Genomic DNA, 22,388 nt, shown 5'->3' with positions numbered 1-22,388 from the left:
GATAGTCTCTAACAAAATAATCTTCAATATCTAAGTACACCAACTGTAAACAGTATTTCAGTACATTGGGGCAGAGGAATATGCTCAAGTTCTATACTTGAAACTAGAGTTGGACTCGTGATAGTTCGCTTACACATGTCAACTGTTCTCCTTGCCAAGCACCTCTTGTTCTCATAATACAATTGTACGCTGCTGACATACTGTTTCTGTGTCAAGCAGGAGGCGATAACTCCAAGGTCACGAGGAGAATGTATGAGTTTATTGTGCAGAAGGAAAGCCTTTAAGAAAGTTGCAGTCATCTGCTCAAGTCCAGAAGTCTGGTTGCTCGAGGTGTTTTCTGAGACAGGAGAAACACAGACTTCTCCCCCAGTTCCCTAAAACACCCTCTGCCCTGCTCCTAGCCACCTAGAACTCCCTGCTTTTGAACTTTGGGGAAGATGAGTCTTGGAGCTCTAGCTCTGCAGGCCTCTCGCTGTAGCCTTCTGTGTGGCCCAGCACTAGTACTTCAGCGTATGGTTTTAACTGCTCCTCAGACACACGAACCACAATTTGGAAGACTGGACAATAAAACTTCAAAAAGTTTCCCTCCTTCAGTGCAGAAAATAACATTTGCATATTCGAATATCACAAATCTCAAATCAATTAAAAACTCAACAATTATTTTCTCCAAGGCCTATTAATATTGAAAAGGTTTTAGCTTGAACTACATAAATGACTGGAAAAACACAATAGTTCCAAGACCAGAGATTGATTTTTATTTGCCAGACTATTTGCTATTATATAATTCCCAATTTTCTAGGGATTTATGTCACCCTAAAAGCTAGCATTTACAACTATTATCAACATAATTGTAACATAGAAGAATCCAGGGGGTTGCAATTCTCTTTATAACAGTAGCACTAATTAACTAAGCCAGTAGGAGTGCTGGATTTAAATGTACTCGGTAGAAAAGTTGGAATAATTGGTTTTGCTCTGCACAGACTTATGGGAGTCTTAGCACGACTGCTGAGTACCTCTGATTAAGCTCTTCAAAGCAGAGCTGCCATTCTGCCAACTGCTCCATTATTGAAAGACTTGCTTTTTTTATGTCAGCGATGCTATTAACAAGGGGGTTAAAGTGGGCCCTGAATCACCTTTATAAGGAAGATGGGCTCAGCTAGGACATAAACTTCATTTATAAAAATATTTTCAAAAGCAACAATAATTTCTATGGAACAATGCTATGATTTCACCAATTATAGCTGTATTCTTTAAAAGAAAAAAAGTCAACTTTTAATACAAAAAAATACAATGTTCCTTTATTTGCTATTGTAGTTTTTGTTTCTAAGAAAGATAAGTACATTTTAAAAGCACAGAGATAATTTTTTGTCTAAAATTTCAAATACAAAAGCAAAGGGAGAATTGACGGAATGTACTCTCATGCAAGGAACTACAGATTTATCACCATATGGGGCCCTTGTGTGTGTGTGTGTGTGTGTGTGTGTGTGTGTGTGTGTGCGCCTATGTGGATCAATAGATATAATACACATGCTTGTTTGTCTCATACACAAATAGTTAAGCTGAAAAGGGTCAGGCTTTGAAATGTTATCCTAGAAAATAGATTTATCCAGGCAAACATATATTAGTCACTTTATATATTTAACATACCGTAAGATTGGTTATGAACATAAGACCATTTTGCTTACATTTTTTTTCCAGAGAGGGCTTTCCATACATCTTTTCTTTAAAACGTCCTTAGAAACAATTGAACTACAAAACCATAGGTATCAATAGTATTTCAATATAACAGTAGAGTTGACATCATCACACACTAGCTCTTTTTTTAGTCTCATCGCTATTGGTTGCTCCTGCTAATTCTTCCATCAATTTCTGTTTGGTGTTTTCAGCACTTTCTCTAAAGCAAATTTTCCTCATGTGGGTTTTGGATTGTAGGTTCATGGGCTAACTGATGAGATGTATTTATGACCACATGATTTTCAGCTCTTAGGGCATGGGTTTCCTTGGACTGTGCTCTCTTTCGGCAGAACTGGAGGTGAAAAGCATCTTCGAAACCACGGCGAAAATTCTCATTGAAGAAACCATAAATGATGGGGTTGATGCTGCTATTACAAAAGGCTAACCAGTGTGCAAGAGGGTAGATGTAGATATTGATGACCTGCAGTTCATTTGAGGACAGTTCGGCATAGTCTGAGAGCATCATCAGAGTCCACAAGGGCAGCCAGGAGAGAATAAAAAGTAGAGCCACAATCAGAAGCATCTTGATGACCTTCTGCTTCTTCTTGGGCACCACGTGCCACTGCTTCTGGTTCTGCTTGCCTATGTGAGGCACCGTCCTCTTGAAGAGTGAAACTCCGATCCTTCCATACATGATGACAATGAGGGACAGGGGAGACAGGTAAATTGTAGCAAATAGCACAGTGGTATAGATCTTTCTCATTTCCTTATTTGGCCAATCTTCCCGGCACCAGTAGACTGGCATGGTTTCATTCTGAGAGTTGAGTCTCACTCGGTAATATTTTTCTTCTTGTACATGTAACATTATTGCAGATGGAGACATAATGGCAATGGCCAGGACCCAGATGATCACAATAATGACAAATGCTGTCTTGATAGTGAGCTTTGGTTTAAAAGGGTAGACAACACATCGAAACCTGTAATTAAAGGCAAATATCAGTTGAGGCAGTGCCTCATAATTTCTGACTGACTTGTGAATTAAATTTATTTAAGTAATTCCCACATTCTTTTCAAAAATATAGAAAGTTAGCATTAGCAGAAGAAAGGCATGATTGCCAACTTCTGTAATTTTTATGAGATAAATTTCAATTGAAAATATGAATAAGTAAAGTATATCATACACTGTTCTTAACAAAAGTAATAGTGGTAACTATTATATATTAAACATGAATATGTAATATGCTGTTCCATTCTTTTCCATTGATTTGCATGAGTTATCTCTTTAAGCTTCATCATTTAAAAGATGGGAAAACAGGCTTAGAAAAGGTAAAAATATTGCCCATAATTACACATAATTTTTATACAAGTAGTTGACTTCCAGAGCCCATATTCTTAAATGCTTCTTCTTCATGCCCTTCTGTGGTCCTCTCCTGTGTATTCTGTGTGCTTGGCCATGTAACTTGCCTTGGTCAATGGGACATTAGCAAGCATGACATAAACAGAAGCTTTTTTATGAACTCGCATATTGGGGCTTGGACTTTTGAAATATTTCATCTTGAAAGCTAGCTACCAGGTTGTGAAGAAGCTTGAATTAGATGAGAGACTGTGTGGAGAAAGACCCTGGGGCATGAAAGGCTGGCCATCTAGCATGTTCCAGCCCCAATTTAGCTCCCAGGGTAATGCTGCAGCATGACTGATTTCAGCTACAACACACTGAGCAGGAGAACCACAAGAGGTACTCAACCAGAATCATGAAAAATATTAAATAATTATTGTTTTAAGCCACTATGTGTTTTGGTGGTTTGCTTCACAGCTATAAGAGTCTAAGACCTTCCATTATGAATTCTGATTATGCACCTTCCCAATGTCCTGTGGTGAGAACAGAAATTCAGTAGGTAGAGCAAGTCTGATTTATTTTACCTCTATTTTGTTATTGTGATTCTTGATGTTAGTATTACTGATACTTATTATGTTAATTATAAGATAATCATATGATTAAGTAACTGTATAACATTTTATAATTTTCAAATTACTGTCACCTATTTAACCTTCTTTGATTTTTGTGATGACTCTATAAAACTTAAATGTTATAAAAATGATTACTTTCTGGATCTTCCCCTAAGAAAACTTAGAGTTTTTACATGGTCCAGCAGCAACTCCAAACTAATTTATCTGATATAACTTAATATAATGACTAGTTAGCTTGAGCTTTGACTGCTCTGTTGTCCTTTAGAACCACGTCATCGCATGTATAAAGCCTTCTGTCTTAACCTCCAAGTTTTCTTCTAGTCTTCTGATCAGCAAATCCTCATATTTGCTCACTATTATATTATGGATAACTTCATAGGCACAATTCTAGATATTTTGCTCTTTTTGTAAACCAACTATAAGAACCTCAAATATTTTATTTATTTATTCATTCAACAAATATATGCATATGTAAATGTATTCTCAGGGGAAAAGATGAACAAGATAGAAAATGCTCCCTGACTAAAAATAGTCAATGGAAATATTGTGTAATTTTTCTAAAATTGTGCTAGAATATAAACTTGGCAAGTACATTAGTCAGGGTTTTCCAGGAAAACAGAAACAACAGGATGTGTAAATATATTGAAAGATGTTTATTATAAGAATTGATTCATGCTATTATAGAGGTTAAGAAGTCCCTAGAAGTCCCTTCAGTTGGCAAAATGGAGATCTAGGAGAGACAATAGTGTCATTTCATTCAAGTCAAAAGGCCTGGGAACCAGAGAGCCACTGATGCGAGTGCCAGTCTGAAAGATAGCAGGCTCAAGATCCCAGAAGAACTGATGTTTCAAGTCTGGATGAAGGAAAAGACTGATGTTCCAAGTAAAAAAAAAAAACTAAGCAGGAGAAGTTTTCTTTTACTTGTAGGAAGGTCAGCCTTCAGCTGATTAAATAAGGGCCAGCCATAATAAAGAGGGCAGTCTTCTTTACTCTGACCATTTACTCTACTCTTTTGATTCAATCTCATTAAAAAAACAAAAAAAACAAAAAAAAACCTCACAGTTTAAAACACTGGTTATAAGGATGCTCAATAAACTTAGGAAATGAATTCAGTGACAACATTAACAAAGAGATAGGAAACATAAAACTGGATAGAAAACATAAAAAAGAATCAGTCAGAAATAAAGACTAATAATAGCTGAAATGAAGAATATGTTAGAGGAAATCAACAGATTAGATGAAGCAGAGGACAGAATCAGACAAAGTAGTGGGGAAAACCAATCAGAACAGCAAAAAATAAAAACCAAATAAATGAGAATACTTTAAGGAACCTCTGGAACAACATCAAGCATAACAATATCCACATCATAGTGGTACCAGAAGAAGAAGAGAGCAAATGATTGAAAACCTATTTGAAGAAATAATCACTAAAAACTTTCCTACCCTAGCAAAGGAAATATTCATACAAGTCCGGGAAGTGTAGAATTTCAAACAAAATAAACCTAAAGAGGCCCACACAAAGACTTATCATCATTAAAGTGCCAATGGTTAAAGATAAAAAGAGTATCTTAAAAGTGGCAAGAAAAAAGCAGTTAGTTACCTACAACGGAGTTCCCATAAGACTGTCAGCTGATTTCTCAACAGAAACTTTGCAGGCCAGGAGGGATAAGTATGAAATATGTAAAGTGATAATTAGCAAAGACCTACAATCAAGACTACTCTATCCAGCAAAGTGAACATTTAGAATAAAAGTAAAGATAAAAAGTTTCACAGACAAGAAAAAGCGAAAGGAGTTCATCACGACCCAATCAGTATTACAAGAAATGTTAAGATCTTAAACCATAAAATTTCTTCAAGATGACACAGGCAATAAAATATTGGACATTTCTCTTAGTAATATTTTTTATGACATATATCCTCAAGCAACGGGGGGGGGGAGTATAAAGTTTATATGAAAATAAGAAAGACCCCAAATAGCAACATGGGAACACATCAAGCTAAAAAGGTTTTGCAGCCCTGGCCAGTTTGGCTCAGCGGTTAGAGCGTCGACCTGCAGTCCGGAGAGACCCGGGTTCGGTTCCCGCTAAGGGCACGTACCTCGGTTGCAGTTTGTCCCTGGCCCTGGCTGGTCGTGCGGGTGGCAGCCAGTCGATGTGTCCCTTCACATCGATGTTTCTCTCTCTCTCTCTCCCTCTCTCTCTCCCTCCCACTCTATCTGAACAAAAAATGAAAAAAATAAAAAAATAAAAAAAATAAAAAGGTTTTGCACAGCAAGAGAAACCATCAACAAAAAGACAACTTACTGAATGAGAGAGGATATTTTCCAATGGTCTATCTGATGAGGGGCTAATATTGAAAATATATAAGAAAGTCATACAACTTAACACCAAAAGAATAAACAATCTGATTAAAGAATGGGCAGATGACTTGAACAGGCATTTCTTCTCCAAAGAGCACATACAGATGGCCAATAGACATATGAAAAGATGCTCAACATTACTAATCATCAGGGAATTTCTAATTAAAACCACAATGAGATATCACCTCACACCTGTTAGAAGGGCTATCATCAGTAATTCAACAAACACAAGTGTTGGCAAGAATGTGGAGAAAAGGGAACCCTTGAGCATTGTTGGTGGGAGTGTAAATTAGTACTGCCACTATAGAAAACAGTATGGAGGTTCCTCAAATATTAAAAATACAACTACCATATGACCCAGCAATTCTACTTCTGGGTATTCATCCAAAGAATACTAATTCAAAAAGACAAATGCACCCCTCTGTTCACTGCAGTTTTATTTACACTGGTCAAGATATAAAAGTAACCTAAGTGCCCAATGATAGATGAATGAATAAACAAGTGGTACATATATACAATGAAATACTACTCAGCCATAAAAAGAATGAAATCTTGCCATTGCAACAACAAGGATGGACCTAAAGGATATTATGCCAAATGAAATAAGACAGAAAAAGACAAATGCCATATGATTTCATTTATATATGAAATCTAAAAAAGAAAAAAAAATAAACAAACAAACAAAACAGTAATAAATTTATACACAGAACAAACTGATGGTTGCCAGATGGGAGGTGGTTTGGGGGGATGGGTAAAAGGGGAAAGGGATTAATAAAATGTACAAATTGCCAATTTTAAAAATGGTCATGAGGATGTCAAGTAAAGCATAGGGAATATAAGCAATAATATTGTAATAACCAAGAGTCAAATGGGTACTAGACTTATCAGGATGATTACTTTGTATGTTATACATGTCTGATCGCTATGTTGTACACCCAAAACTAATATAATATTGTGTGTCAAGTGTAACTAAAATTTTTTTTAAAATTATTTTTAAAAATATCTTCAAAGATACCCCACGTACTGTTTGACCAAATATCTGGGCACCCTGTGGCACAGTTAAGTTCACACATCACAGCTATATAGAAAAATAATATCAGTATTCTATCTCAAGCAACAAAGGATAGTTTCTGAGTCAGGACCATTCTGAGTCAGCACCCAGAACCGACGGGATTTAAAGAATAACTGGATAGAAATTGAAGAGAAAAGGAGGTCTCAAGGATAAATCTTAGGTTTTCACTTGAATTGGGTGAGTGATCCTGACATTCATTGATTGGGGAAGACAAGAAAAATGACCTAAGTTTTTCTTCTGTTTTTTTTTGGAGGGACTGTAGTTCAGAGAAGTTCAGTTCTGGGCATGTTTAGTTTGAGGTGCTTGTTGTTGGGTATACAGGTGAAGTTATCCAGTCGGTATTTTGAACATAAGAATAAAATTTATGACAAAGGCTTAGTCTGGAGAAATAGGTTTGAAAGTTTTTGTTTGTTCGTTTTTATTTTTTGTAGTTTGGCTTCCTCCAAGAGCTGACCCTGAGAAAAGCATTCAAGTACAAGTAGTTGAGATAGACACAAAGGTGTGGTGGCCTTACAAGATGCAATTTCTTTGACATTCCTTCCAAATTCTATTCCCTTCCGCTTGAATTTGGTTTGGCCTTAACAATTCATTTCTAATGAAGAGAATGCAGAAATGACAGTGCATGCTTTTCACTGGTACTTCCTCCTAGGACACAGATGTTTAGAGCCTCGGACCGACACAAGAGAAGTTCAGCTACCTGGAAGCTGCCATGTTGTAGAATCCAGGTGGAGAAACCAGTAGAGACGGAGGGCCTGAGAGCCTCAGTTCTATCTCCTCATTGTTCAGGTCTTTCCAGACTAGGCACCAACATGAAAGTGAAAAGCTTTCAGCCCTGGCCTTGGAGCACTCTACCTTGTGCCAAGCGAAGCAGAGAGAATCTATACTTGCTGAATCTGCTGACATCACAAATTCATGTGCATAAGAAATATTGCTGCCATTTTAAACCACTGAGTGGTTTGTTTTGGAAAGTGACTTGTTATATGGCAATAGATGACTGACTACAGAAGAGAGATGCATGGGTGCGAAGAGAGGCAGTGACTGTGAATTAAACCATCAGTCGCAGCAAGTGATTGTATTTTCATCAGCTTTTAAAAAAACCTAAAATGTTACAGATACAGTTGAAATTCCTTTGGTAAATCTACTTAATCCCAGTCATCTTTAACATTATATATAGCCCGAATCTATAACATTTTAAGTTTTATAAAATGGCACCATGTTGTATGTATCATTATGTAACTTCTTTGTTGAGATTGCATGTCTTTGAATTTAGGTATTTTAGTATGTGCCGATACCTATCTTATTAATTTTAACCACTGTATAGTTATTCATCAAATAAATGTAGCACAGTTTATTTATTTTTCTAACCTCATTTACTTTTTATAATGAAGAGCAGTGTTTATTTCTAAATCTCTATTCAGGAGGCATGCTAGAAACAGTGAAAGGGGAACTTAGGGACATTTAATAGTAAATGTAACGTGGAAATGAACCTGATAGGCTCAAGATTCAAGGAGAAAGTGAAAAGGATATTATAGGTTTTTATTTGCTCTAAAGATGGCATGTATATTATATGATTAAGGTATAAATTTTATTATAAAAATCCACATCAAAATAATTTAGCAATAGTACTATAAACAAATAAGTAGTATGCAAACATAATTTAGTATAATAGTAACAGGACATAGCAAATTTGGAAACGTAATGTAAAAAAACATAACTTTGGCATAGACTGGTTAAAGTATGTTTAAATTCTATTCTCTTTACCTGTAAACCAAATAAACTAGGTTGATGTGCTAGTTCTTAGAAATAGATTAAAACATTGTAAATAATGATGGAAACAACAAATTACTATTAAAAATAGAATCTATCAAGGTTTTTGATGTCAACAATTATACTACATTTCATGTTTTTTCATCACTCTCTCCATATATATTATCTCTATATAATATCCTATCTCTTTCTCATGTACACACACAACCCAGCTAGGCGGATTGCACGTTTTTCTCCAGTTAGGGGGACTGGCTGTGGACACGCCCACTCTTCTGGATTCAGACCTTCGGGGACTCACCTATCCACGGCGATGGCCACCAGTGTGAAGACTGAAGCTGCAACTGATATTCCCTGAACCAATCCACTGATTTTGCACATTGTGCTTCCAAATGGCCATCCTGAAAAGGAAAGGCAACCATTTAGTGTTTGGAAAAAATCACTTTTAAAAATTTCACTGAAAATATAAACAGAAAGGCATGGAATCAAGACTGATATAACTTTTCTAAATGATATCCATGGAACAATCAATGTTTCCCATTGTTTTCATCGGTATCTTCAGAGCTCTGTTTTGCAGTATAGGAATAACAATGTAAGACATACACAGTAGTTACACTGTAGGCAATGTAATAGTGCTCTCTGCCTATTAACACATCTAACCCCCACAATAGGCTTTTGAAGCCTCTATTATTCTCCTCTTGATATAGACTAAATAACAAACACACAAGTATCACAGGCCTTGCCACACAGCTGGTTAGCATTATATTAAGGATTTAAACCCTAGCAGTATGGTTCCAGAGTCTAGACAAGTCTCTCTTATACAATAATGCCCTTTAAATGAATAAAACAGGAAGAATATGGTATTCTAAGTTGGGAATGTACCCCATAAATTAGGAGCCATTACAGGTAAAATAAAGTTAATATTTATTTACATATAATGTAATGAAATCACCACCGAGGTACTTTCTTATGCAATAAATGTTTGCCCCCTCCCCCACCAGTTTATATATTGAAGCTTTAAACCCCAATGCGATGGTATTTGGAGATTCAGCCTTTGGGCAGTAATTGGGTTTAGATGAGGCCAGGAGGGTGTTGCCCACCTGATGGGATGTATCAGAGGAGGGAGAAAGAGAATGACTCTCCACATGCATGCACTGTGGAAAGACCGTGGGAACACACAGCAAGGGGGTGGCTGGGTACAAAGCAGGAGAAGTCCTCTCACCAAGAACCTGACCATGCTGGCACCCTGATCTCAAACTTGGAACCCCCAGAATGGTGATAAAATAAATGTCTGCTGTTTAAGCCTCCGTCAATGGTATTTTGTGACAGCAGCCTGAGCTGACTAAGACACACTATGAGAATAAAGAGCACTTTGCATGAACAAAAGTCGTCTATTTGAATTCTTCATTAAGTGAATCTCAGTTACTGGAATGTTTATAAAAAAAAATGAGTAAACTTATCACAGCAGTTTGATATTCTAAACATCCACCTGCTATTATAGGAAAGTAACATTATTCTTCTACTAGCTAATATTCTAATTTCCCAAAAGATGAATGCTACATATTTCTCAGATTTTAAAAATGTATCTCTTAAAAATATCCTGTAATTTATTTTTTAAAACATTCTTACCTAATTAAAAATATTCCCAGTAACCTAAATAATTCAAGTATATCTTTAAAAAACAAACACACACTTAGCATCCATTCAGACCATTTGTGTCAGGAGCTTGAGTAACTCTAATGAATAATAAAAAAGAGAGCATGTCTTCCCAGCCCTAAAATGTGTGTGTTTGTTACAGTATTATTTTTCAACAAAAATGCAGAGTGTGAACAGCCATCGGCTGAAAATGGAAGAATAAGCATACGATTTATCTTCTTTCTCTCACCAAACTCCACTGAAATGATAGTACTAGGACAGAAAGAACAGAAATCCAAAGAAACTGAGATGGCAGATGAACTGAAAGTCAAGTTGGGCAAACACCACGGTTGGCTGAATTACGTATAAATGCAATCAGATTTTTCCTAGGAGGCTACTCGTTAAGGTGGTGGAAGCACAGTGTCTCTAGACTCTGAGTCACTAGGTGCAGGGGAGTGAGTTTCCCAGAGATGCAGGAGAATGAAATGAAAGTACACTCTGCATGCAATACCGCTGGCCCCTCAGTCTGGAGTGCAATGGTCATTCAGCTTCATATGCCTATGGCAGTAGATAGGAGAATTTCCTTCTGGAGAAAGTGATTCTCCCGAGAACAGTGACATGCAGATGTTCATGGTTGTGAATGGCCCAGACTCCGGAAGCTGAGGGTAGTCCTAACCTGAATCATCATGCCCACAGAAGTTCAAGGAAGCCACACAGGGCCTCTTTCTGAAACACAAGCAGCTAAATAGCAGTTGACATTAGGAAAACAACAAATATAAATGAGTCTCAAACAAACTGGAAAAAAAGAAATTTAGGAGAAAACCAATATGAATCAGGTAGATGAAATATGAAAGGCAAATACATTATTATTATTAATAACCTCAAAGGTATAACACATTTTATCCATGAAACACATGCATGAGGATATAAGAAACACACAGAATATAAAAGCAGCTCAAAGATTTTAAAATATGATAACAGAAATGAAGAACTCAACATAAAGTCTGGAAGAGAAAGTTAAGAAGATCTTTGAAAGTAGAACAAAAAGAAACAGAAAATGGAAGACAAAAAGATTTTAAAAAGGGGAGGGCAACTCAAATCTCAACTATCTGATTAAAAGGAGTTGAAGAAAGAAAAACAGAAAGGAACTCTACAAGAAAATACCCCAGGGTTGAAGGGAATTCATTTTCTTTGCTTGAAAGGACCTATTTATGTCCACCACAATAAATGAAAAAGAAAAAAGACACTCCAAAGCACAATGGCCTGAAGTTTAAAACACTTGGGGATAAAGCGAAGCCCCAAGAACTTCCAGGAAGAAAAACAAAATACAAGTCAGGAGTAAAAGAATCAAGAGTCAAACGGCATTAGATTTTTCTACAGTAACATCAGGTTTCTCCAGAATAACAATAGAGTAGTCTCTTTAAACATTTTGAGGGAAAAAACGTCCAGCCTAAAATACTTTACATCGCTAACTCGTCGAGTATGAGGGCAGAATAAAGGATATGTGCAGATCCACAAGATTTCAGACTTTTAATCTCAACTCACCCTTTCTTTGGAAGATAACAGAAAAATAAACCAAGAAAAAACAGGTGGCATTCCGACAACAGAGGACTGGTCGAGGTAAAGGGATTGCCAGGGTCTCAGGGAAGGGACAGTCCAGAGCCGCAGCTGAGCTCCCTGCCTGGAGAGCACTGTCTGGGTGGGAACGAAACTCCGAGCATCTGGAGGGTATCACCAGGAAAAAGGATGCGATTTACAGGTTACCTACTATGCTTGAAAGTATAGACAAGAAATTAACACACTCCTGGAAAAGAATTTGAGGGTACATTACCACCAGTTATACACCCCAAACTAAATAAATCAAAATATGTAACCCCTATTAAATCCAGGAAAACAAAAAACTAAGAGAAAAATTGCTATCATAGCACTCCTCTTGGCTCAGCAGGGGTAAGATATGTATAATAGGAACATATATTCCAAATATTGATTCAATCAAAAACTATTGATACAGTTGTAGTAACCTGGTTATTAATTAACAGAAAAGGAGCAAAGAGAGGCTAGATAACATGGGCATGCCATCTGTACAGCTTTGCCAGAAAGCTGCAGTTTAACACTGTCTAGGTCTGTTCCCTGCAGATCAGTGGGGGAAGGGACCAGACAGAGGCAGTTTAGATGCCTGCCCAGTAAGGTCTGGGTGACATGGGAAGGTGCTTGCCTGTCAATCACACCTGGAAACAGATAATCGGCCAAAAAAGGCATGGCCACTGCAGGAAATGAAACCTGAGATACTTAAGCTCCTGAACAAAGGGGTGGCCTCCCTCTTGGCCCTCCTGCCCTTTCTGCTCTCTGGGGGCTCCAGCCTGACTCCTGGCTTGCAGGGCTCATGCTCCTGCAGTTGAGCCATGTGGACCCCCCACAACAACGGACTGATGGACTGTGATTAGCCTGATGCTACGCTGGACTCAACTCCACCATGGAGCAGAAACTCCAGACACTGGCTCTGCTTTTAGCCCTGCTGAATTCCCAGCTGCACATCTTCCAGGACTGTCCTAAGGGAATTGGGATTTTGCAAACCGAGGGATATAACACCATGAAAATAAAATTCACTCATTCTCCCATGCAAGTCTTAGAAAATTATTTTTCTCAAGATATTGTAAGAATCCCACTCCCAATGGCAATGGAGAAAAGCAATCCACGCAATTCTCTGATTACACTGATCTAATTATATTGAGAGGAGAGGAGGAAAGAGTGTGAATGTATATTTGTGGTTCTGTATACATGTGTGTGATTGTACTTATACAAGACTTCAGCCAGTCTTGTCACATTCAATAGCATCTGACACGTAGTTTCTGGTATTTTTGTTTTTTTGTCCTTGTGCTGTCATTTCAGGGCAGTCTGTTAGGGAGAACAGCCTTATCTGGTAGAAGAGGGTTGTGATAGTAAAGTACAGCTCTACAGTTGGAAAATACCACCTAATAATGAAAACATGGTGGTTAGAAATATGATAGTCATTACCAAGAATAAAGGCAAAAATTGCTGAATGAGGCTGCCTCCTGGGAATGCAAACCAGAGGTAAGCAAGCGTAATGCATATGAAAATTTTTAAATAACAATTTTAATTATATACATTTACAGGGAATACTGCATTAGTTATTGGTGAATAGGTTTCTTGAGAACAATAATGATCATTTTTTATCAATTCTTTCATTCTCTTTTTGTCTAGCAGAGTCCCTTGAAATTGAACATTCTTGATAAAGATCATTATTTAATGATAGAAAACACAAAGACACAGGACCTATAAAGAATAGGCATTCTGAACTCCTACTGCAGAGAAAGGAAGGAAATGGGTAAATTCTATAGGGAAATCTCTTATTCTTCTGTCAACTAATGTTGAATGTTATGAAAAAAACTATGATATGGCTCATGCTGCTCTAAATGTTTTGATATGTTGCTATTGTTTCATTTATTCTTATAGATTAGGAATATGAATATCTTGAGTACTATTCATTAGTTACTATAACAAATACTTGTTAAGCAGGCACTATGTATCAAAACTGTACTGGGAGTTAGAGACATACTCTTCTTGTATTCCCCAAGTACACAATTAATGCAAAAGTGTAAATTACCCCTGATGAAACTTCTATCTTTGAGAAATCATTAGGACGGCTGCTCCATCTCCCATCAAAAACCATTGGAAATCTCCCTAGCTAATCACAACAGGGTCTAAATATCTATTTATATTGGATAGAAGACAATTCCCCAACTGAAACCAGACTTACCAGTTCCTTGAAATTCATGGTCTATAATATTCTCAATAATATTTCTATCACATTCTATGTGCCCTGACCTGTATGAAATAATTCAAAGTCTTTGGTAATGTGTGCTAGATCTCATTCTCTAGTGACCTTCAGTTAATACTCTAAGGAGAAGTAGTCAAGATGTACAAATTGGCAGTTACAAAATAGTCACAGGGACGTACAATACAGCATAGGGAATACAGTCAATAATATAGTCGTAACTATGTATGATGTAGGGTGGGTACTAGATTTACGGAGGGGGAATAACTTCATGAGTTATATAAATGTGAATGAACAGATGACCCAGCCATGGCTGCAGGGAGGTAGGACAAGCCTTTTCTCCTACCATCTTTGCACTGCACACAAGTCAACATACCTGCTATAATGTTGTCCAGAAGTGTGATAGGCATACAAAATATGCCAACTAGTAAATCACTTATTGCCAGGTTCAAGATGAAGAGATTAGTGACTGTGTGCATATGTTTGTTCCTCATTACAATGAAGCAAACCACTGTATTGCCCACCATGCACAGGAAGAAGATCAGAAAGTAGGAAATAATGAAGATCGCTGCCACTTGAGCATGATGAAGGTAGTAGTTCACGTAGGTAATATTGATGTCTGCATCCAGATAAGGCTTCATGTCATTGAGACTCAAATTATGATGCCAGTTCTCTGAAGAGTTTGAGTCCCATTTCTCACTCATGATGGACCTGAGCAAAGAAGAGGCAGAAGAGAAAAAAACGTAATTAGGGACCAGTAGAACATAAATTCTGTGCCTGAGTTTAAGAGTAACACTTTTAAAGTGCTTTAGAATTTTGTTGGGCCTCCTATAATAATCCATAATTTTTGCATGGAATTGAGCTATACGTGAGTCATTTAAAGTATTCAGAGTTTAACCAAGAGCATTTGAAAATTCCACTTTGTACCATAACTAATACTTATTATTCTATTTTATTTCCTTAATATACTCTATATTTCACTTCCTTATCATACCTTCTATACTTTTAAAAATTTAAGTGAAGCATATCTTGTGTCTGGCTCCTTAGCCCACTTGGCCATCCCGACTCCCTACCAGTAGGGAAAAGACTGACACACCTCGGAGGGGAAGGGGGTGGGGTGAGAAAAGAGAAACCAGAGAACTTATATGCGTCTATGCGTAACCAATGGACACAGGCAGCAGTGCAGTGAAGGGGGTGGGAACAGGGAGGAGGATGTCAATGGCGGGGTTGGGGAGAGACATCTGTAATACTTTCAATAATAAAGATGTATAAAAAAATATATTTTATTTACAAAAAAAGAAGTTTCAAGTGAAACTGTAGAAGAGAAGCCTTCCAAAACGCTCCTTCCTCCTCCTGCCTTCAGATATCATAACCTGCCCAAACCTACTTGTTCCCTTAAGACTAACTTTCACGTCTCTAGCCTCCCTGATAATTTGAACAAGAGGAAGTGTTCTCCATTTGCAAAACTCCCATTGAATTGCCTTCTTGTATTTTCTTGTTCTGCTTTGACTCCATTAATTGAATATTCTTTTTATACACTTCTGGGTGCAAACATAGTCACCATACTTTGAATTTCTTAAAGTAGGACTAGGCTACATGTCCTGGTTTCACTGAACATAATTCTATCCACATAGTATGTATTCAATAAGTATTTTTATTTGGAATCTATATATCTCAATATAGACATTTTGATCCGCTCTGTGTGTCAGAGGTCCCCAACACTTCCAGGTTTGGTGATTCACTAGAAGGATTCAGCATATAGTGCACTCAAAGCTAAAATACTGATGACAGTGAAAGGTTACAACGTAACATCGGTATATGATGTGGCACCTGGGGTAAAATCTGCAGGAAACCATGTACAAGCTTCAGAGTCCTCTCGCAATGGAGTCACACAGGACGTGCTGAATTCCTCCAGCCATGAGTTTGACAACTTGTGTGAAGTGTTACCCACCAGAGAAGCTGATTGGAGACTCAGTGCTCAAGCTTTTCTGAAAGTAGCCAGGTGGGCACCTTCCTCCTAGCATGTGCTAAAATTCAGACTCCCAGTTGGCTAGTAGGTATGCACCATGAAATATGTTATTTGTACAAATACATTAGGCATAGTGAGCCACATATCACTTTAAGAAACTTTGTATCAGTACTGGAAACTGTTTATGACTTAGTTTCCAGTCTCTCACCAAGGGGCAACCTGCAAGCAAGTCTTTGTAAAGACAGCAACCTCAGACCTGCTGGTTAACTCTGTTCTGAATCCCTTGAAAATTGATTGGGCAAAAGGTTCTACGTGCCTGCAATTGCAAATGAATTTGATAGTAGAATTATACAATTAAGCTTTCACAACCTCTTATTTTGGAGTAGTTTCATGGACTTTGAATTGGTGAGAATAAATTCAAATGAGTATTTATAGGCAGATAATCAGGCTCCAGTTTGCAAAAGATTAAGGAATTTTATTTAGTGATCTCATTAGTAATTGTATTTTTTAGTCTTTCATAAAGTATACATTTATATCATCTTAGGGGAGCATAATTATTCTTGTAAATATGACATAAGAACTAAGGTATGTATTATTTACTTCTAATACTTGACTTTGAATAGTTTTCTCATTGTATCTTTTATACAGGGAAGAGTAAACAATATAAGTTACTATTATAAAATAAGTTCAAGCCTCTGATTGATATAAAACATACAAATTGATTGTACAGAGAAGAAAGTAAATGACTTTATAAACATTGTGCATTTGATTAAATATATTCATCAAATCAAATAAAAAGATATAATTGAAGATAAACAGTAACTGAGATGACAAAAGGATATAAAAAGACCTTGAAAGAGACATGGTCATAAAAATAATAAATAAATAAAGAGACATGGTCATTATGAATACGTTTTATTCCCAATTCTCATTGGATGGTCCAAATTGAGGTAATAGAAAGATTATTCTTTTTTTTAATATTAAAGACAATGTAATAAGACAAATAATAATAGCCTGAAAAATGTGTGGCACAGAAGTATTAACTGAGGTCAGAGAGTGAATTGCTTGAAGGTGTTAAAGCAGCTGGTTGGTAATCCATTTCTCTCCCAATCATCAGGAGAATGCCCTCGGGGAGAGAAGAGAAGACAGATAATTCGGACCTTGCAGACATAATACTTGGACTTCAAGGTAGAATGATGATATTTGCTAGGATGATGAGCATTATATATTTAACAATTTTAATAGAATATTACTATATAAGTACTGTTTCTAGTAAATAATTACAGAATCTGTGGATTTATGAGGTGTGACTAAGATCACTAATGTTTATTTTCGTGTAAGCACGTGTCCATTCTCATGTTTGTGTGTGTCTCATACAGACACAGCACACGTCTGTTCTCTAGGTATAATAGCATAACAAATTATTCCAATAAGCCTCATTAAAGTAATAAAATGTTGACTTTTACAAAGAACATATGGTCCTATTACTATTTCCTAAAAGATAAAATAATGACAAGGCAAATTCCACTTTCTCTTGTTAAATTAATTTTTAGCAGATGTATCATGCCAGTGTCAGCAGTCACTGGTACAGTATTTACAATTTATCAGAAGGTGAATGGAATAAGAGCTCAGCAGAGATTATTGTGCATGTCATTGTTATGACATGCTTTCTTTCCTGAAAAGAATATTTTAGATATGTAGCTTAATGATACATGAAAGAGCATTTTGAGTATACTGACAGAAATAAAATCAAAGAACTGTACAAGTTAACTGTTCTTCTTTAAGTTGCCTGTACAAACTGACTTAATACTTACATTTGGCAACTGAGCTGGAAATAATACGTTATGCTATCCCAGGAAGGCATTTCTGAGCTTTCTGCATCTAGACAGAGTAATAAGATGAGTTTTAGCCAAATGAATGTGACAAGAAGTGACAAACGTCTCTTCCAAATCCTGTCCTGAAAAAGATTTTTGTGGTATTTTATGCTCTCTCGCTCTCTCTCACGCACTGTGTAGACAAGGGCTCTGAGTTGGCTGAAACGCGTGATGAAAGAAGCCCAGATCGTGGGTCATGGTTTGAGGAGGAGTCACCCAGTGAAGTTGCCAAACCCAGCTCAGACTTGAATGAATGAGAAAATCCTATGTGGTAAGCCACTGAGAGCTGAGGATGTACTTGTTACCAGAGCGCATCCTGCCCTTCCTGAACTAATAAAGCACCACTGTTGTTTGTTTACCACCTTATCTCTTCCCATGTATTTAGCTTTTAGACAGGCGAATCCTACTTCTTACTCATCCTTGTATGCCCTTCAGCATATAACATGATGCCTTACATATTATTTGTTTAAATTAATTCCATAGAATTCACAAAACCTTATACAATTTCAATACACATTCATTGAGCTTCTATATTTAATTAACACAAATCACAGTATCATCTGTCATCAGAACTCTTACAGTCTAAAAAGCAAGATACATATATAAATAAATATATGCAACATAGGTCCGAGAGATAAATTCAAGGTGTGGACAATGGAAGAAATTGTCAGCTCTATTTGAAAGATCAGAAACTGCTTCCAAGAAGACAAGTAGTTTGAGCCTAATCTTAAGGATATATTGGTGATCATTAAGTGACATTACAGACCAAAAAGTGGAAGATTTGAAAAAACTTTGCTCACTTGAGGATTGCACATTATTCATAGTTCTCTAAAGCTAAAAGTCCATAACATGCCTCTGTTGGTTATTTTGGTCTTGTCTAAAGCTTTGTCATCTTATACTCAGGTGTGGTTTATATATGTGATTTTTCTTCTAGATGCGACAGTGCTGTTTAAAATGTGAAATGTCAAAGAACAATTCCAATTCACAAACACAGAATCAGGATGAAAAAGAAGAAAAGCTTCCGACAGTTTAAAAGGCTCCAGTGAAGCCTTTATCATAAAGTCCATGTTCTGCTTCACTGAAAACAACAGAATCACCACAGAAGTGAAAAGGGCCATTTGAAAACCTTAGAGCAAGGAAGAGAGAGGAAACAATAAAAACACTGATATATTTAGAAAGGCACAGAAAGCTGGAAAATTTCCATGTAGAGACCATCGATATCGCATAGATATTAATATAGTATAGTCATGAAAACGATACTCAATGATTCAAGTATTAACGTTGAATAATTAAATTTAAATATAAACTTCTATCTAAGATGAAAGATTAGTGGAATAAACTTTATAAATGTTATAAGTTAAATAAGTAACCCTTTACAAAATATTAATACTGTTTAGGGAAATTTTTCAATTATATGGAAAACTGATATGAAGGATATCTAATCTTCCATAATACCGGATAAAAGAGAGTATATGTTACGATTATATGTTATGATCTAAGTTTTTTACATAACAGTTTAAATATTTTAACAGTGAGAGTTATAATGATTAAAATTTATTTGCATTTATATAAAAACATATTTATTCAAGACAACAGGAATATACGAGTGAACACAAATTTGTAATGTGTACAAAAGTGATGCTAAATTGGTTCATGCAGAATTAAGTAAATTTTACTCATCCAGAGATGAATAGATTTCATTGAAAGCATACATTTCTTTAAAAAAGAGACTTGGTTGACATTAATGAGCTCTTTTTAAACAATATTAAAAAATATATATTCAAAAGTTTTTATTGTGATAAGTATTCTCAAAACTAGGAATTCACTAATGTACAGTTTTCCTATCTGTACAATTGAACAATACTTATTGTCTTCCATTTACTAAACACTGTGCTTGATAATGAATGTACATTATGAATAGCATATGCATTACTATTGTTGCTTAATAGAACATAAAGGATTGTGTACTCTGTGTATGCTAATACAAAAGCAGTAGGAGCATTCAATTTTCACTTCTAGTTTCAAAAAGGACAAATACAGATATCATGGTCTATTCTAAAGCCAAAATATATGCATATCACAAACCTACAAATAATTTTTTCTGAAAATTACCAATATTTAGTAGGCACCTTTCATTTTATCAAGTATGCACCATCTAATATTTTATGAATGTCTCAATTATTTCTTTAGAAGGTAGAGAATTAATGAAGCAATTAAGAAGCAACCCTAAACCATCTACAGTATCAACACAATTTGAGAAATATCTTATATTTGCATAAATATCAAGTTGGAACTCTTGCTTCTGGCCAAGACAGATGACAGAGATTAGATGTACTCTCCCACCTTACACAACCAAACAATGGACGAAATAGATAGAAACCATGATTTGAAATACACTGGGCATCAGGCAATAAGGACAATCTTACTGAGAAATGGGTAAAAAATGAGGTGAGCCCTATAATTACCTGCCCTTGCTTACTGTTTTGAGAGCGTTTTGAGGTTGCAGAGCAGAGAATGGGAACCCGGGCAGAACCCTGTGGACGCCCTGAGTTAAAGAGATGGAGTTGAAAATCCAGGGAGACCAAGGGGGTGGCAATCCTAAGGACAGACTACTGGAAGAACTCTCTCTCTCCTCCCCCTTCCAAAGGATAAGAATTCCCTGGGGTTACACAGGGACTAGAACAGCATTTCTTCCCACCAACCAGACAAAAAATGTCAATAACGTTTAGCAATTCCTTTAGTTCCACTTCCCTTTCTTGTTATTCTAAAATTTAAGAATAGTTTTTAACACATTTTATTTTAAAATATTAGGTATGCCATGAAGTGGTTTTTTTGTTTGTTTGTTTGTTTGTTTTTGGTCTCTATATGGAAATATCTGTCTGTCTTTCCATATCTCTTCATGTGATATATACAGTTCTGTATGTGTGCTTGTAAATGTTTAAAAACTGGCTGTCAAAACAACAGTCAAAATACAGTTAAAGCCCTGGAATGGAGCCTATATCTATGACGTAAATATTCCGAGAATGGCTGATTTCAATCTACCAAGGTAATGTCTCTGAATGCAGAATTGGGAAGAGATGCTCACAATTTGTTCTCTCAAGCCAATGGAAGCCGGATCCAGCACACCAGATACATACAAAGTTATATCTGCCCAGTATTAATAGTGGTTGCTTCTTGTGTTGGGATTTTGGATTTACTTTCTTCTTAGTACCCTTCTAAAAGCTAATTTTATGGTTAGCATGGTTTCATACATTTGTTTTTCATTATGTAATCATCAAAGAGGAAAAAAACTCTAAAACGAGAAAGATTTAGAAATACAATCTTTAACAATTAAAATTGTCTATAACACATAAGAACATAAATAAATGAGCAATTAACTCTTCAAATATGTATGAACAAATATACATTTATAAGAATCTGTTTCCTTAAATTGCCTTAAACTTCATCTTCCCTTAAATGTCAAAAAATAGATACTTTCATTAATACCTTAGAAACACTGAGATAAGAAAATAAAAATAGGATGTTGTAGAAATAAAGACTTGAACAAATACGCGCAATTCAGTTTACAAGTAAGGCAGGCAGTCCAAGAAAACCACATACTAATTGCTTAACTAACTGACTTATAATCAAACAAACCATCCAAAAGTGTGCTTTATTTTTCTCTACACTTCTACGATAAGCCTTTATGTTAATGTCTACTTTAAATGGCTAGAGCTCTGGACCATGGTAAATCCAGTTCTCTCTCTTGGACTTTGAAGGTGTTAAAAACAAGACAATAAGTCCAAAATGTGTTGCTTATATTAAGTCCCACGTCACAAAACTGAGACTTAATTTGATCATAGATTCGGCTCTCCCAGAAATGAAATCTGAGGCCAGTCAATCAGGAATTGCCTAATCAACACTGATTAGGTAAATCAGCCTTCTAGACCCCTGTCATCTCCTCAAGGAAAATAACCTTGCCATAACCAATCCACTTTTTTGCCTAGCACAACTTCCTTGTTCCTGTCTCCCTTCTGCCTAGAAATTCTCTTGCTTTGGATAGAGCCTTGGAACACCTTTTTTGATCTGCTAGACTGGATGTTGCTATGATTTATAAATTGTTGAATCTAGTCAATAAGATCTTTAAAATTTACTCCGTTGAATTTTGTTTTTTAGTAGGGGGTTAAATGATGAAATGGGGCATCTGTTTCTCAGATTCTGCCTCTCACTAAATACTGTTCCTTCTGCTTTCTTTGTGTCTCCCTTTCCATTTTCCAAAGTATTCTTTTGGTAGGCTG

General features: G+C 36.3%; 1 protein-coding gene across 1 annotated transcript; it reads right to left on the bottom strand.

Annotated features, from left to right (window-relative positions):
• Positions 1-1,821: 1,821 nt before the first annotated feature.
• NPFFR2 (neuropeptide FF receptor 2) lies at positions 1,822-14,972 on the bottom strand. The gene is made up of 3 exons (XM_036282247.1): positions 14,645-14,972; positions 9,139-9,238; positions 1,822-2,651 (listed from the first exon to the last, which is right to left on the bottom strand). Exons 1-3 carry the CDS (start codon positions 14,970-14,972, stop codon positions 1,895-1,897), a joined length of 1,185 nt encoding a protein of 394 aa, XP_036138140.1. The 3' UTR covers positions 1,822-1,894.
• Positions 14,973-22,388: the final 7,416 nt, after the last annotated feature.

This window comes from Molossus molossus, unplaced genomic scaffold (assembly GCF_014108415.1).
Source record: "Molossus molossus isolate mMolMol1 unplaced genomic scaffold, mMolMol1.p scaffold_m16_p_1, whole genome shotgun sequence".
Classification (NCBI taxonomy): Eukaryota; Metazoa; Chordata; class Mammalia; order Chiroptera; family Molossidae; genus Molossus; species Molossus molossus.
The sequence above is the reverse complement of the archived record's forward strand: the minus strand, read 5'-3'. Positions and strand labels throughout refer to the sequence as shown.